Source organism: Chamaea fasciata, unplaced genomic scaffold (assembly GCF_029207755.1).
Source record: "Chamaea fasciata isolate MVZ Bird 193981 ecotype frontalis unplaced genomic scaffold, bChaFas1.0.hap1 SCAF_5, whole genome shotgun sequence".
Lineage (NCBI taxonomy): Eukaryota > Metazoa > Chordata > Aves > Passeriformes > Sylviidae > Chamaea > Chamaea fasciata.
The window spans coordinates 39,769,574-39,785,645 of NW_027094090.1; the positions used below are offsets into that span (position 1 = coordinate 39,769,574).

Genomic DNA, 16,072 nt, shown 5'->3' on the forward strand with positions numbered 1-16,072 from the left:
AGTGTTACTACCTATCTGATAATCTTATGTACAGAATATCATCTAAGAACAATTAAGTAATTTTTTCACTTTAGTACTAAAATGGCTTTCTCTTTTTTAACATGGTGTACTCAATCTAATATTTCTCAGCTTTTATTTTCTGAGTAGAAATTAACCAAGCCCAGTTCAAATAATCAACCTATCAGGGACAGACTTTAGAGTAAATTTGGGAACAGTCTGGTATGGTGTCACATCCCAGCTAAGAATACTGGTTAGAAGGTGCAGCAAAATGTGAGCACAGCTCCATCACCTATGGATTTAGAATAGAAGATATATACTTATATGCTTTTCCTCTCCTTGTGTTAGTCTTACTAGCCCAGGCCAGCATCAGCCCCTTCCTTCACCATTTATCCTTTCCTTGTAAGAGAATTTACTGAGTGTGAATTATTCTTATTTTTCTCAGCTTCTTCATTTTATGCTGCCTCGTTAATATGATTCTCAGTGTCCACACCTCTTTTTTTCCCAATGGAGGTAATTTCATATCAGGGATACATACATGTGAGGTTTTTAATCATGGTATGAAGTACATTATGCTTATGAAAGCCTGTGAGAAGAATCTAAGCAGTGAATGCCATAATCACTGTAATTTTAGGAATAACATAATGGAAAACAAAGACCTAGGTAGGTGCATCTCAAATAGGCCATCAGAATTAGCTGATTACATTGGTTGTCTTTTTTTTTTTTTACCTCTTAATAAAGGCTTACTAAAAGAGGACACAAGGTCAAGGAAATGAGGAAATTCACCAAAAGTCTGGAAAACTGTGAGGAATTGAAAGGATTTTAATTTCATTTGACACAGTAGGGGGAAGAAGTGTGTGGTTATTAAGAGGTTTATTCTTATCTGGGAAATATTTCCATAAAAGACAGATGTTAGGTCACTTTTATGTCACAGGGAAAACAGACTTGACTGTCAGGTTGCAAAAGGCTGAGTCAGGCTTTGAGTCCTGAAGTATCACAGAGGTTGAGAAATGACTGCATTGTGTTTGAATAATCCTTCCCACTGATGGGATTAGACACTTCCCTCCATCTGATGCTAGTCTGAACCTTAAAACCATTATCTGATTCCAAAAAACTTTCACAAAATACAAAGTTTCATGAAAAAAAAAAAAAAAGAAAACCAAAAACTATGTAGATAACATCCAGCTGCACTTAAAGGGCCATGAGGAAACCATGCATAGCTTTAAAATGTATTTCATCACCTCATTTATTTTGACATTAGTTTTTTTCACACATGCACTTGGAAAGCAGAAAAGCATAAACACTGGGAGTTATTCACCCTGCAGAAATAGATTAAACTGTTTGCTGCTCATTAGGTAAATTATTTATTTAAGAAAATAAGTAAATTCTTTAACAAAATAGCTGGCTAGAAGGAAATTATGTTAGATGAACAGTATCTAAAAAGAGAGCACAGGAATCATTCTAGACAGAGAAATCAGATATTGAGGTCGATACACTTTTACATAATTAATTAAGAAAACACAAAATTTTAAAAACATTTCTCAATTATGTCTGTGCTACATACAAACAACAAGAATAAATGCTAAGGCTGAAAAGTCCTGCAAAGTTTGAAAATTTCGCAATATACTTCTCAAGCTTGAGTCTTTTTCTCCTTTAATACTTACTTTATTCTTTAGCTGAAGTGACATGCATTTTTCTTTAGGAGGGTACAAGATGCACACAGTGTCCATCTACTGACTGACTGCATGGATGCTCACTGAACAAATGTACTATTTCTATCCTGATTTTTTTTTTTTATCATCAGTATTCCATCTGCACTGACTACTGCAACATAAACTTCCTTTTGAGCTCTCCTGTGCTACTGCCATCATATTCCCCAAGAACTACATACATCCTGATTCCTCTTTGCAGTCCCTCTCTTATACATTGGGAAGCATATCCTATTTTTCAGAAAAGAATCAAGGGAAAAAAAAATAGGGCTTAACGAGTCAAAAACTGCTTGAAAGTGAAGATCACCTTGAACGACAAGGGTATTTGTATTCAGAAATTATAGACTTGTGCATGTTCATGTCTTCATCAAATCAGCCTTTAGTGTAACACTAAATAGTTCTGACTGATACAAATCTGGTTACAGAACTCATATAAATAAGTCACATGAAAAAGTAAAGTAGTGGCCAAATTACGGATTGCTCCATATTAAGGGAGATTTTTTGGGAAAGAGGATATAATCAACATATTTTCCAAGGTCATATACAAATTCTTGTACTGACTTTCTGCAGTTTTCATTTTGTCTTTTTCATTAGGTACCTTCAGCAATTCCAATATGAAGCAGAATTTTTGTGGACATTAGCTACTTTACTTTATTCAGTAGCATATTTCTGTCAAAGGTTTGGAGAGGGATTTCTTTTTTCTATTGAAGGGAAAAACTTTACAAGATCTAACTGATGATCAATGGATGATAGCGACAGCAGGCAGGAGAAAAGTTGTGAATAGGTGGAGATGCTTGGTATAGTAAGGAATAGACATTCTTTGAGCCAACAAAGAGTTTGTATCTGCACTGAAGTGTTACAGCCTTGACATGTAAAAGTGACTGTGGATTTGTATAAGAACGTTCTTACTTTCTGCCTTCTTCTCCCGTCAGCATCTATGTAAGGTTTTTTTGAGTAATTCCTTCACCTAAAACATTCATTGATTACTTTGTCAAAATTGATGACAGCTCTGCTGAATGTTTTTTCTTCTTGATTTCCAAAACCCATTTGTTTAGGTCCTCCAAATAAAAGACTGCTCTTTGCACACTGGATTTCAGATATGAAGGCACTGCCTGTCAGATCAGGAAGAGTTCAACCTGGATCTCTCACACTGCAGGTGAAAATGGTTAGAGGAACACTTGTTTTCTCATTATGTTTTGAAAATGCAGAACACTACAAATTCTTTATGTTTATTTAAAATTAGCACATCATTCTACATAAAATGTTTGTGGAGTTCCTAGACATTTAGAGACTGAGTAATTCAAAGATCTAAAAACCGTGGGAATCAAGTGCATTTCTGGTCCTCATCCCACTGTGTAATTCCATCTTACTTTTTTCAGCTCTAGTCTCTAATTTACACCATCCAGTGTCTAAACCTACATAGTGCTGGCAGCACAGCACACAGGGGGAGACGAAGGGGCTGTAACAATCTCTTTTGAGATTTGCAAGGACAAGCACACAGAAGCAGTCTACAAATGCAACTCACATTTTCAACTTATGGCCAATACCTACCTCCAGCCAGGCAACCACCGTTGGTCCATCCCACTGCGCAAAAGGCAAACCTTTTCTCCGAGCCTCTTCCAGAAGTTCATGTCTAAAAGTGGATCAAGAAATGGTAAAAATGTGGAGCTATGTGTTGGATAGACGCAATTCTGCCTTTTTGTGAAGGGTAATAACAGTGAAGCACAATGACAGGCATAGAAAAAGCACAGAACACACCAGTTAACAATACAGCTGTTTCTCCTGTTGAATGTACTCTCAGTCTATTCCCAATTCTTCATTTTTCCTGACTCCCTTTTAAACATCCAACAGACAAAAAGCAAGGTTTCTCTCTCTTCTTTAGTCAATAAAAAAAATCGGTATACCCTATGATAAAGGGGTATCAAAACAGACACTGGTGAAGAGAAAACTGAGGGACTCCTCCTGAGACTAACTTAGTTCTGGTCTGCTAATGACTCAGTAAGGCCCAGAATTGGTAACTTCTAGACATGAAAAAAGCATGGATGTAATGCTGATGGATCTGAGAGGTGTCTGTATTTGAAACACTAAGCCAGCTGTACCAGCTATGCACAATTCTAGGGTCTATGGAGTGCAGCTGTTCTGTGCCTTAAAAATGCTATCTGTGGCTATTTAAGAGTTGATTTGATCTCAAGTAGTTCCACGTCTGGATCTTTTAAATTATTGACTATACATAAGAGAATTCTACATGGTTTACTGATGTATATATTTTTATAGTTACAGAATTGATGTGATTTCTCCATTTTATACATATACATAGATGTATCTCTATTGAATTGATCTAATAACAGTCCAGCTCCTGCTCCTGCAATTTTTCTGGACTACAACTGGTGTATTTGTAACACATAATTCTCAAAGCTTAACTGATACTTTTAATATGAGTGTATTAAATATTTGGTATTGTTATGTACAAACCAGTCAGGTAGACTACCAGGAAAATGCTCTATATTAAAAACATTCAGCTATTTCACCAGGCCTTTCCACTGTGGTGAGGGCATAGAAAAAGTAGTCCTTCAAATGTGAGGTTTTTTTGGTATTTAGCAACATGTTTTCAGCCGCCTCCTACTGAGCAAAACCCAAAAGAATGTGCTCTCCAACAAGCTGTAGTGAAAAACAAATTAGACAAGGACTATGCTAATGTAGTAAAATTTGCTTACATTCCCAAAAAAAGAAGACAATCTTGGAATTATGGCTTCAATTTTGTTCTGTCCTCCTTTATTACTACAGTCTTTGTGGTTCAGTTATCCCTTGACAATTATTCACTGCCTTAGCAGCCTTTCAAATACATGTACTACAAAATCACAGCAGATAAAAGCAATGGAGTAATCTTACTTGTAAGGAGTAGTCCTCTGCGGATTTTTGCATTGCCAAGGGGCCACCCTGAGAGAATTTGGCTTTAGCAGAAAATGGAACTCAAATGAGAGATTTTGCATTCAGTTTTAAATCCCTGGCTCTGAATAGAAAGGAACCTGCTTTACTTTCTGAGTTTATGCTGTAGCAATATGTGATGTTACAAACACTTGGCAGAGTTGCTGAAGTTGATCTAGCTTCTCCTCCTACAGACTTTGCAGCAACCTTTCCTTTGTCACTCAGATATCCCAAGCCACTGTAGAGCTATCCTTGATTTCTGTAAAAGCATAACCCTCAGTAAAAGAAGCCTCTCTGGATACACGAGCACCACGTTATCTTCCGCAGCCGATGGGGATGCAGGAATGCCTTACTTCCAGGGAGACAAGTAGTGAATGCCTGTAAAAGGGTATTCACCTGCCTACTTAGGAGAGCAGAATTAAGGCATGGACAGACTTGGCCACATCCCAGCTACCTGTGGATGAGGTACTCATGTTGCAGCCTTCCCTCAGGGTTGGTTCTGCAAGTGCTACAGCAGTGCTGTACCTCCCTCAGATGCTACAACAGGGTTGCAGGACTCCTGCTGCTACCAGGTCTGAGAGCTGGCATGGCCATCCTTAGGGGGAGACAAGCTTTCAGGAATGTCCCTGCCTCACCTGGGCACTTTAGGCATCCCATGGCAGAGCATGGACTACACAAAACCCTGTACAATATTCTCCTTCCCTACAACCAGCCCAAGCCTGGAGAGCACCCCCTTCTGCAGCTGGGAACCCCATGGAGACACCATCCCAAGAGGAACCTGATCCCAGAGTTTCCTTTATCTGGGCTATTCAATCATCCCAGCTGAAAGAGCAGGGCTGGCTAACATGCTAAGTAAAAAAGGACATAATGACTTTGAGGGTCACTAGCCTTCCTTGCTTGTGTTGGTCTCCTGCTCCAAGCAGGAGAGCGGCAGCACCTGGACTATAAGGAGGTGGGGAGGAAGTCTTGGCCTCTTGGATTTAGTGTTAAACCTCTGTGTGGCTTCAGGAACTAAGATGCCTGAAGAAGAGGCATTGGCCCTTTAAGGTCTCACTTCCATGAAAAACTCAGTTCCTTTATATTGGAATTACAAATTAGAAAATTACATATTTCTAGGGAGTCTTCTGTGACTTCGCAACGTTTGTACCAGCCAGAGGCTTGGTGTGGAGGCTTAGAATTATTCCAGTGATTCTCAAACCAACTTATTCTCCCAGAAGGTGAAAGCACTTCTGTTACTTCACAGGCAGTCTGGCTCAAAGAGCTAAAGGAAAACAGTACTGTGGTTATTGGTTTAGGCTGAAGAAAATGGGGCCAGGCCAGAAATGAGATGCCATAAATATGTGTATATATATATATATGTGTATATATATATATATATGCACCATAGCCAAAGCCTTCAGTTTGATAAACGTAATCCAAATGGTCTTTGCATGTAGAAGGAAATTGGTCTGAGCTGAAAATAATTTTAGCATAAAGTTAAAAATCCTGTACTTGAATATGCACATGAAATACAGCCATCACAAGGGTTGTGCCTCACTCACTGATGCAGAAAAATAGTACAAGGACTTTTATAATATTTTGTTCCCCTTAAGAAGAATTTAATGCTTCAAAACTTCTAATTCCTTCCTCAGATAATACTTATAAACAGCACTGCAATATTAAAATTTACTGAAATTATAATTTGCTTTTGGAATATTAATCTTTGACTACTTAATACAAACTAGGGGTTCTGTAAAACCTGGACCTTCTGTTTATAAGCCATAAACTAAACCCAGAATTTCTATTTCTTGACCAAGAGATATATTCTTTAGTTGGCAGTCAGTGAAAACTTTAACAAATAGTGTGTTTTTGGGGTTTTTTTGGTAATATGAACTAGTACTAAAAAAAAAAAAAATTCCAATCTTTCATTAAGTATCATGTAGGAAAAAATATGCACTGTTTTGACCAATTGTGCAAATCACTTGAAAAATGAATCCAGTGACCTGCCTGTTTTGGAATAGAAAACAATATCTTAGAATGGACAGGATGTCGTTTACAGTTGTCCTTACGGGATAGTCACTGGCTTCCTGAAAACAGAAGATCCCCAAAGAGAAATATTGGTAACTGCAGTTCAGTTTTCCTTGCAAAAACATACAGTTGATCAGTTGATCACAGGAGGCAGAAGAGACAAATACCCTAGAGCTTATCGCTCCCTCTTCCCTTCACTACAAATACAGGGTTTAGGGGATCATGAAAAGCAGGATACAGCCAGCTCAATTTAGAAGGTTCTCTGTAGGGGAATTGGGTATTGTCCCCTCCTCAGACTTTGTCACAAGAGTACTACATGCTACAGTGTGTCCATGTTGCATTGGCAAGGAGGACGGGAATTAAAATGCAATTATTTCCATGCTTCCTTAGGTTTTTGGCAGCATATGAAAACAAGCTGATAAGGAAAAATTGACATTAATTAGGCATTACTAGAAATGCCATTATTTTGCAGATAGGGCTTAAAACCACTTATTACCACTGGAATGATTTCCAAATTAAAGGTATATTTTAAAGATAACATTATTACTGCTAAAGAACAAAATCCTCTTCCTGGAGAAATTATGGGAGTAACTGGAATATGCTATTTAAAATATATCATTACTCTGAGCCTGGTTTTGTAAAGCCTGGAAATTTTATGAACATCAATTGTTTAACATCCATCCAAAATTTGAGAAATACTTTTATTTGTGTGTTTTAGGGAGTCCCTCATAGAGTGGGCTATTTTCACATTTTTATCAAAGGCAGTAAAGAAAAATCATATAATATCAAGTTGCATTGTGGAGCTGTGTGTTGGAGAAGCAGTTGCCTCCCTAGAACCGACTTCTGATGTTTAATCCTCCCTGAAATGACTTGCTAAAGACACTGTTAACACTGGGCCATTTGCCTCAGCACCATTCATCCACGAGCCAGGTACAACTAACTAACTGCCCAGACCAACCTAAAAACTCGAGAGCACAACTGGCTCATAACACGGGCACTTATTGATGCTTCAATAATCCCTTGGACAGGAGAAGTACATGGACGCAACAGAAAGGCAGAAATATTGAATGAAATTATGTTATTATCCTGAAAATCGACTTCATACGTATTTTCGCTCATACCAGGGAAATTCTAGCTCTGTATCAGCAGCTGTCATCAATTCATTGCATAAAGCCCGATGAACTTTATTAAAAACGTTAATAATCTTTAAATAGAATTTGCATAGCAAGTTAATGCTATCTTGACTTAAAGTGTGTCATTCAGTGGCATTCAATTTTCTTAACAAAGACAAGGCTGCACCCCATGAAGCAAACAAGCAGTGACAGCTTAGGATTTCTAACACACATAATGCAAACACTCTGTGCAATACATGACATCCAGACATTGCCTTGATGAAATGTAAACAATATTTCAACACAGATCTTCACATTTCTGCAAGTAATAGGATTTACTCTGATATCTAATAGGGTTCACATGAAAAGACCTCAGGGATATTATACTGCACAAAATTTATAATGTCTCTTAATAAAAACATAATCATAAATGTGAGATAAATTGAAAAGGAGGTACAGTGAAGTCAAGAGCCAGATCATATTTGTAAAACAGGAACAGAATTGATTTAAAAATTTGGCTAATGGGTAATTTAGACTGTGAAATGGCCTTTAGTCACAGACATTTTCTCAAACAGAAAACAGATTGAAGTTTTTACCTAGCAGGTTCCCTGATTATTGACTGGCATTATTAGGATTATTATTATCACCAATATTAAAATCTTTCATTTAAAACAAATACTGTACATGATAGGTTTCTAGAAGAGAACCAGACAGAAAAGATAGACCAAATATGCTGCATTTATCTGAGTAATCCTATGATTTCAAGGTTCAATTAAACACATCTGCTGCTTGAAATCTAACACACATTCAGAGTCTGAAAAAACCAGGCAACAGCATTTCTAATGAATTAAACTTGATTTAGATTTTATCCTTTCTATTGTCATTTGCTAAATATTTAACACACACCAGAATCCTGTATCTCAGGACATTGCATGAAAAAATAAGAGTTGAATTTGTGTAAGTTAATAATATCTAATAAAAATAACAAGTTACATTTTATATATAGGTATTTTCTTCAAGATTATAAATGGATTTAAAGTAGGAAGTGGAGTGGGAGGTTGGGGAGGGACTCAAGACTTCATATTGCCAGACAATGCCGTTTGAATTTAATCTGAAAGGATCCGACTGACTTAACGACTGCACTAATTAAAAACAATGCCAGATCCTGTTTGAACTTTGACATATAAGTGATCTAGATTTTAAATGATTTGAAATCTTTATTCCCCTTTTTGATATCAAATATCAGGTCAGACTGGAAACAATGGACAAAATTCAATTTCCAATGTTTTATAAAATGTTTTGTATTCAACTTTAGGGAGTTTTCAGAAAAAAAAGACTGAAATACAGAAATCAAGATGCCACTAATAAATAGAATGCTTTAAATGTATAAAATAAGGAAGTATAAATTTCACAGCATCCAAGATAACATAGAATAACAGTGCTATGGATATTCCATATTAGGTGTACATTTAAGCTGCATGCAAACTGAAGGGCATTCTTTTTTTCTGAAGATATTTATTCAGCTAAGTGAAGGACATTCAGGAATGGTTAAGACAGACCCTGACAAATAGAGCTTCAGAGGGCTACTATTAAAAACCAAATAAAACAGCTGTGAAATAAGCAGACTTGCATAATACGTAGTCCTGCAATCTCGTGTGTATTGTACTACATTAGAGGCCCTCAGTGTTCCAAGGGGGATCAAATGTTATCAAATCTATTTTTATAAAGCAATTTCATAATCATGTAATCTAAATTAATGTGGTAACCCTTGTTCTCTATGTTTTGTACAGTTTCACCTCCTGAAATTTCCTCAAGTCTGCAAATTCTTATTCAAGAAGAAATACCATTTCTACCATAGATCAAAGAAGAGATGAAGATTTTAAACTTGATATCAGGTTAACAATTACAAAAACCAAAACAAACAAGAAAATGAACTGGTGAAAAAGAAAACAATAAAATTATATGCACAAATAAAATATTTTTGCATATATGTTTGCTTTGAAACAGCATGAGGGCTCAAACAGAAAAAAAATGTACTCTGTGAGTCTTCTGTGATTTAATTAAACAGAATTTATGCCTTAACAGCATTTTTTAAATTCATAATTTTTTCCATTGACTTTAACGTTTGAATGTCTTTGTGATTCTGGACTTTAGACCTCCCAAAATGTGTTTATTTTTTAAAAAATGACAGAAGTTATCTCCAAGTAGTTAATGCATTCTGTTAAGCACTTTAGGAGCAAGTCCTGACCTAAATTTGTGTATGCTTTCAAGGTTTACTGTTATTCTGAGTACTTTGAAAGCTTTCATCATTTTGCAGGGATTCAGTTTCAGTTTTCTGCATGGATTTGTTACATAAGATTCACGGAAAAACAAAAAAAGTAGGAATAAAACATAGAAAATAAACATGGTGCTGAAGATTAGTATGTTCAGCAGCCATGGCATTTTAACTTACCCAGATGTGCTTTTCATGAGATGAAGAGAGATGAATGGAAAAAAAAAGCACATAAATGTTAATGAACATATAGTAGTCCATAAAAAAATAAATAGTATGATAGATAAAATAATATCACATTATAACTACAGAAATCTTTCTAACAGGTCTTCCAGCGCTTTAGAAAACTTAAGTGCTCTTGTGAGGAACAGATGAAATTGTCAAAATGAGATTTTCATTAAACTCATGTTGGCCATTTATTAGGTACCACTCAGCACAGCACATCTTCCATCTACAATACATATTCATGTCAAAGATCTGTAAACACTGCAGATGTGGAGGTTTCAAATCAAAGCTTTTTGCTTAGATTTGAATAATTTCATAAGGGTTTTTGTGTAACCCCAAAAATCTTGATTGGATTTTACCAAATTACCACAGACACACAATAAAATTGAGTGGACTACATACCAAGGTTTACTTTTCTATGTGCATTTTAATAATATTTTAGCAAAATATCTCATAGTAATCATAAATGACCTAGAATCGGTTGTAAAATTTTGTTTCGTTTTTTTTTTTTTGTTTGTTTGTTCGTTTTTAAAATGCAGATTTCATGTACGTAGGCGACTAACATTTTCAATGGCTGTTTATTCCTAGAAGTATTTTAATTTCAGCAGTAATACTTACACTAGATCAGTAGCTAGCATGAATAATTTGCCCTCTAGGTAACCTACTATTGCCAATATAATAGGTACAGTATATGGAGGAGAAAGTAGGATGCCATTGCTGATAATGAACTTTCTACATCATCCATAAATTGCCATCATAAAAAAGAAAATCATAGGCCTGAATGAAACCCAGACACATCAAAATATTACATTTCTATTAACAAATTATTTACAGAGATAGAAATGCTTGGTAGATATACATGTAATAAAAGTGAGATGAAAAACCTTTGCTGTGATTAACTAAGAGGTTGCAGACATTTCAGTCAGTTCAGAAGGGCACTGTTTTTGAGGGCTTAAATTTTGTTTTCATGTGTGCAAGATCAGCAGAACAGCTGAGAGAGGAGTGAAAGTGCAACACAGAAAAGTAGATGGAAACAAATGACAAATTGATAAACAAAGTTTAAGGGAGTAGAGTAACAGGAAGAGTAAGGAAGGGAAGGACAACAAAGGGGTATGTAATAAAAGTAAAGTACTGGAGAACTTTTAAAAAATTACCAAATCTGCTGGAAGTAGCACTAGAATTAAATATGTATTCATGATTCATACTCACTTTCCACTGAGCTAATTGTAAAGACTGACGTGAACACCTTTGCTGAAAAAGCTTTTAATTTTGAGCCTTCTGGATTATATTGAACCAGAACTCCTATTTGCCACATTTTCCACTGAGTACACCTTTGGGTATGTGTAGACAGAAACAGGGGGATTGATTGGAATGCAGGTGATTTTGTTGTAGCTTTAATGAGCTGGCAGTCTGCAGTCACTTGGGGGTAATTTACAGGACCTGAAGGCCATGATAAGAGTAGAAGAGCAAGGAACAGTCTACCACTTCCTGAGCATCTTGTTGGAGAACAATAAAATATAGCAGGGAAAAAATGGACCTTTAATTCTAGGTTTTACTTTTAGGGTATTTTTATGGTTTGGGATTTTTTTTTTATAAGACAACAAATTCATCACCATTTTATTACATTTCCTTTAGACATATATTAATATAAAAGTTAGAATTTTTTTGCTGTGTTGTGTTTTACCAATTCTTCCTTTAAATCCTATTTCTACAGTTAATCTGATGGGATACTTACATCTGCTGGAGAGAGTTGTTTAGAAAGTCAGCTGCATCATCAGGTTATAAGCTTATATTTATCCAGAAGTTCCAAACTGCAGTGGATAGACTTATATATGTAGATAAGATAGGGACTAGAGCCTTGGGGGTTTATGTTTGATTAAAAAGTTGCAATTTCTGATACAAATTTTCTTATCTTTTATGAGGAAGAGAATTTTAAAAACTTGGCAAAGGATAAAAAAATTTCAGAAAAGCATTATTTTTTAAAAAAGCATTATTAAATTTTTAAAAATATTATTAAAATAATTATTTTTAAAGCATTATTTAAAAATGTTTTTAAAATATAGATTATATATGGAATAAAATATGTTGCATCATCTTTTCCACCATCAGAATAATCTAAGTAAGGTTTAGTAATCCTCTGCAAAATAAACAACCATTTATCTTTACATTTGCAGTGCTAAAATGGCTCCAAGTATCAATGTAAGAGCAAGACACATTTTTAATACTGCAAAAGCTTTGACTGACTAATGATTTGAAAGTGTTCCAATTAAAATATTTGCTAAAGGAATTAAGTTTTAAAATAAAGCTCATCTTTATGTGTCTCAAAGACTAGACACTGATCCAGCCAAGAGAAAACCACACTGCCCATAGCAGACAATCCTAAATTGCTTATCAAAACACTGAACACCTCTCCTTCCTTCACCAGAATGAGAAAACAGAAACGCATTTTGCTAGAAAGGGAGTCAAAACTAAAGATCAGTCTAAAAGCTACTAACAGCATCAGGGAGTTTTTCACAGATGAGGTAGAAAGGAACAAAATTAAATGCAAAACTTGAATTTTCCTGAAGATTCAGAAAATAAAAGATTGGGGGTGAAAAAGACTTAAGAGCTACATCAAAAAATAGCATATATTTAAGATACAATGGTGTTTAATAAGAATTGAGCTTATAGGAACATTAGGTGAATGGCACAGAAAAACACCCTAATTAATCCAATTGGATTCATTTTTCTAAAATGTGTGCAATTAAAAAAACCATTAGAAACAGCTATCTGCATCCTGCAGAGGACAGAAATTATTTGTAGTCACAAATACACTGCACCAAATTCTAATTGCACTTGCACACATGAAATCTAATCAATTAACCTAATTTAAGGGGCATCATGTGAATTCAAAAGCAATTAAATGATAACTGCAGTGTTTCAAACAAAATAGTCCACAATATTCCAGAAAAGAGATAGATATTTTTTCAAGTTGCCTGTTGACAGAAATTTAAAACTTGGATTTGCCCATTAAAAAATGAAAGTATGTTAATCAAATGCACTTATCATTATTTATCATTCTTTTTTTTTCCCCTAAGTAGAAATAGAGTCAATCCAACATGCTCTTCTGTTCATATGATGTTCCTGCTGCTTAACATGTACATCACAGTAGTCAGCTGAGACTTAACAGCATTGCAATTCTCTCTGGAAAATTCATTATCAGGCTATGAATACTAAGAATTTCTTTTTACACTGTAATTTTACGTACGAGAATTGCTTAGGTCTTGATTTTACAAGTGTTTACTCGTGTATGTAAGCACATGTACGTGTCCTGGCACATCAAGGTTCTTGTGCAATGCACTTGAAGCTAGGAAGCTCTATCTGGCAAACAAAAACCTGTAGGTGTGGAGTAAATCCCCCCAAAAACAGGTTCCTGGGAAAGAATGGTTTACGTTGATTTTCTTTGGAAAATACAAACCTCACATTCTAAGCTTGTTCTGGAAATATGGAATTAACAGGTTATTCTCCAGGGTCAAATCAAACAAAACTGAAGAAAAATGTGAGGCTGAAGTGCTGCTCTTGACTCATATTAATAAACAGGGGGATCTATCAGCTTCTGGACTTGGGTCCCACCATCATGATCCAGAATAGCTGGCTTGCATGTGAATTCTTTTTCAGGGAGCTTTGTAATAATTTGTACAAAATATATACAAAATATTATAAAATAGTCTGTCTATGGGACTGCTGCAGAAGGGATGGCACTAGCCCATCTCCCACTGTACTAGCAGCATGCACAAGGTCAAATCTACCTCTGAGTGGCAATCTAGGACTACAGAGCCCTTAAATATCTCTCAAACCTTGCCTTACAGTGGTGCCTTGCAGGGGAAACAGCGCATCCTTTGAAATGTCAGTGACTATGACCAATTATTACACACTTTCAGGCAACATATGACACATATATGTCTTGTTTTTCTTCCGAGAACTGCTTATTTGCTGCTGCTTTGCACATTGTTGCAGATCAAATCAAACATTACATTTGAGAAGCATTCCTGGCCCTCGGAGCTGTACTACATCGTACAAAGAAAGACTCTCTAGAGCTGTATTTGCCACCTGTGAAGCTTTTAGCTACGGGCAATTTGACATCATTCCTGAGAAAAACTGCGGCTAAGGAGAAAACAATTGAAGTCCACTTGGATGGTTATAGCAAAACGGGAGGCAAACTCAACTCTATTCCTTGATAATATTTCAAGTTTGGCTCAGTTAATTATTAAAGAATATTTTCAGAAAGGGCTCAAAGTATGGCATTTTAGTGAAAAAGACAGTAAAACATTTATACAGCTTCTCTTAAGTGCTTTAATTTTTTACCCGAGATGAGGTCAGTGCAGATATGCACTGTTAAGGGGAATACAGTTTATTTTAGCCACAGTGTTATCTACTTGTTTTTTGATGTATGAATTGTCTTGTGGGACACACACTGGTCAACTTCTGCTGTTCCAGAGGACACTATGACTCTACCTGAACCTTTCAGGAAGCTTTTCAAGTTGCAATAGAAACTGGACTGACCTGAACTTCCTGTGCTGGGTCCTGACTTGGGTTATCATGACAACCCTGTGTGAATGCCAAGTCATTGTGCACAGTTTGCACAACACCCGCAAAGGATGATGTCATGAACATATGAGATAGTGTATGCACAGTCACAGAGAATGGTAGCAGGAGTCAACTACAAAATTCAGAATTGGAAATTATGTAACTGTTTTCCAGAGGGAGACTGGAAATCACTAGGGAAAAAAAGTACTTAGAGAAAAGCTCCATTCTTCATTTTCTGAGGGGTGCCTTCTGGAGACTTTATCTTAAATAAAAGGTATGGTTTAGAGGAGTGCAAACTATTTAAATAAAATGCATGTAACTGTGACAAACGGTATCTGTACAATTTATAATTCTAGTCCTAAACTCTGGTTTTCTTGAACAAGTAACACTTTAGGCAAACAGGCTCTGAAAGTTCTGGCAAAAGGCAGAAGATTCCATATACAAAACATCACCATATTTTATTTAGAGCAAGTGAAGTAAAATAAAAATTCTAGTTTGAATAATAAAAATTTAGCACATATACACCCCAACATCACTAATTTCACAAAACAATGAATAACACCCTAAACACTTTAAATACCCCTTACCCTCATCTTTCGTTTCCTTGAACTGCATGCTCAATTCACAAATAGTAAGACCTAAAAAGTTTCAGTATTAACCAGAACTGTCATTTATTTAATGTCTGAGAGTAAACATCTATGGATGAGTCAGGCAACTTAAATTCATCTTTTCTGCATATAAGAGATGTTGGGTATAATTTAAAAATTCTACACAGCTTTCTTAATTTCTTTTTGATGCCTTAGGAGTAAGACTTGTTCCTAATAGATCTACTGTAATAACCAAATTTTGGATGAATAGAGATGCTTGTTGGAGGTTTATAAATTTATAGCATATCATTGAGACAAACTGTTAATTACATTTTAATGATGTCTAAGCAGTCAATTGAAACTGAAAGAAATTTTACATCTAAATAGCATCTTCTAAACAAGAGGCAGCGAAACCTTGAAATTTAGGTTAATGACACTATAATCACCAGACAGAGAATTGGTCTCCAGAATTACCATACTCATTAAACTTTTCAGAGTGAAATGTATTACTCAGTTCCTGATTCCACGCAAACAAATTGAGCACTATAACATGCTGCAGTGTGTTCCTAACTCCATTGGGGCCAGAGTCCATGCAATGCTTGCTTGAGGGAGCACGCACCCAGGACACCCAATGGACCATCAGAACTGGCTGCTGCAGCACCTGGTAATTTG

General features: G+C 35.8%; 1 protein-coding gene across 4 annotated transcripts in view; it reads right to left on the reverse strand.

Annotated features, from left to right (window-relative positions):
• PPFIA2 (PTPRF interacting protein alpha 2) overlaps positions 1 to 16,072 on the reverse strand; it is a 293,356-nt gene that overhangs the window by 16,710 nt on the left and 260,574 nt on the right. For all 4 annotated transcript variants that reach the window (XM_066183313.1, XM_066183312.1, XM_066183316.1 and 1 more), the window contains one exon: positions 3,258 to 3,339. In XM_066183313.1, the coding sequence (XP_066039410.1) occupies positions 3,258 to 3,339 (82 nt within the window). The remainder of the gene's footprint in view (positions 1 to 3,257; positions 3,340 to 16,072) is intronic.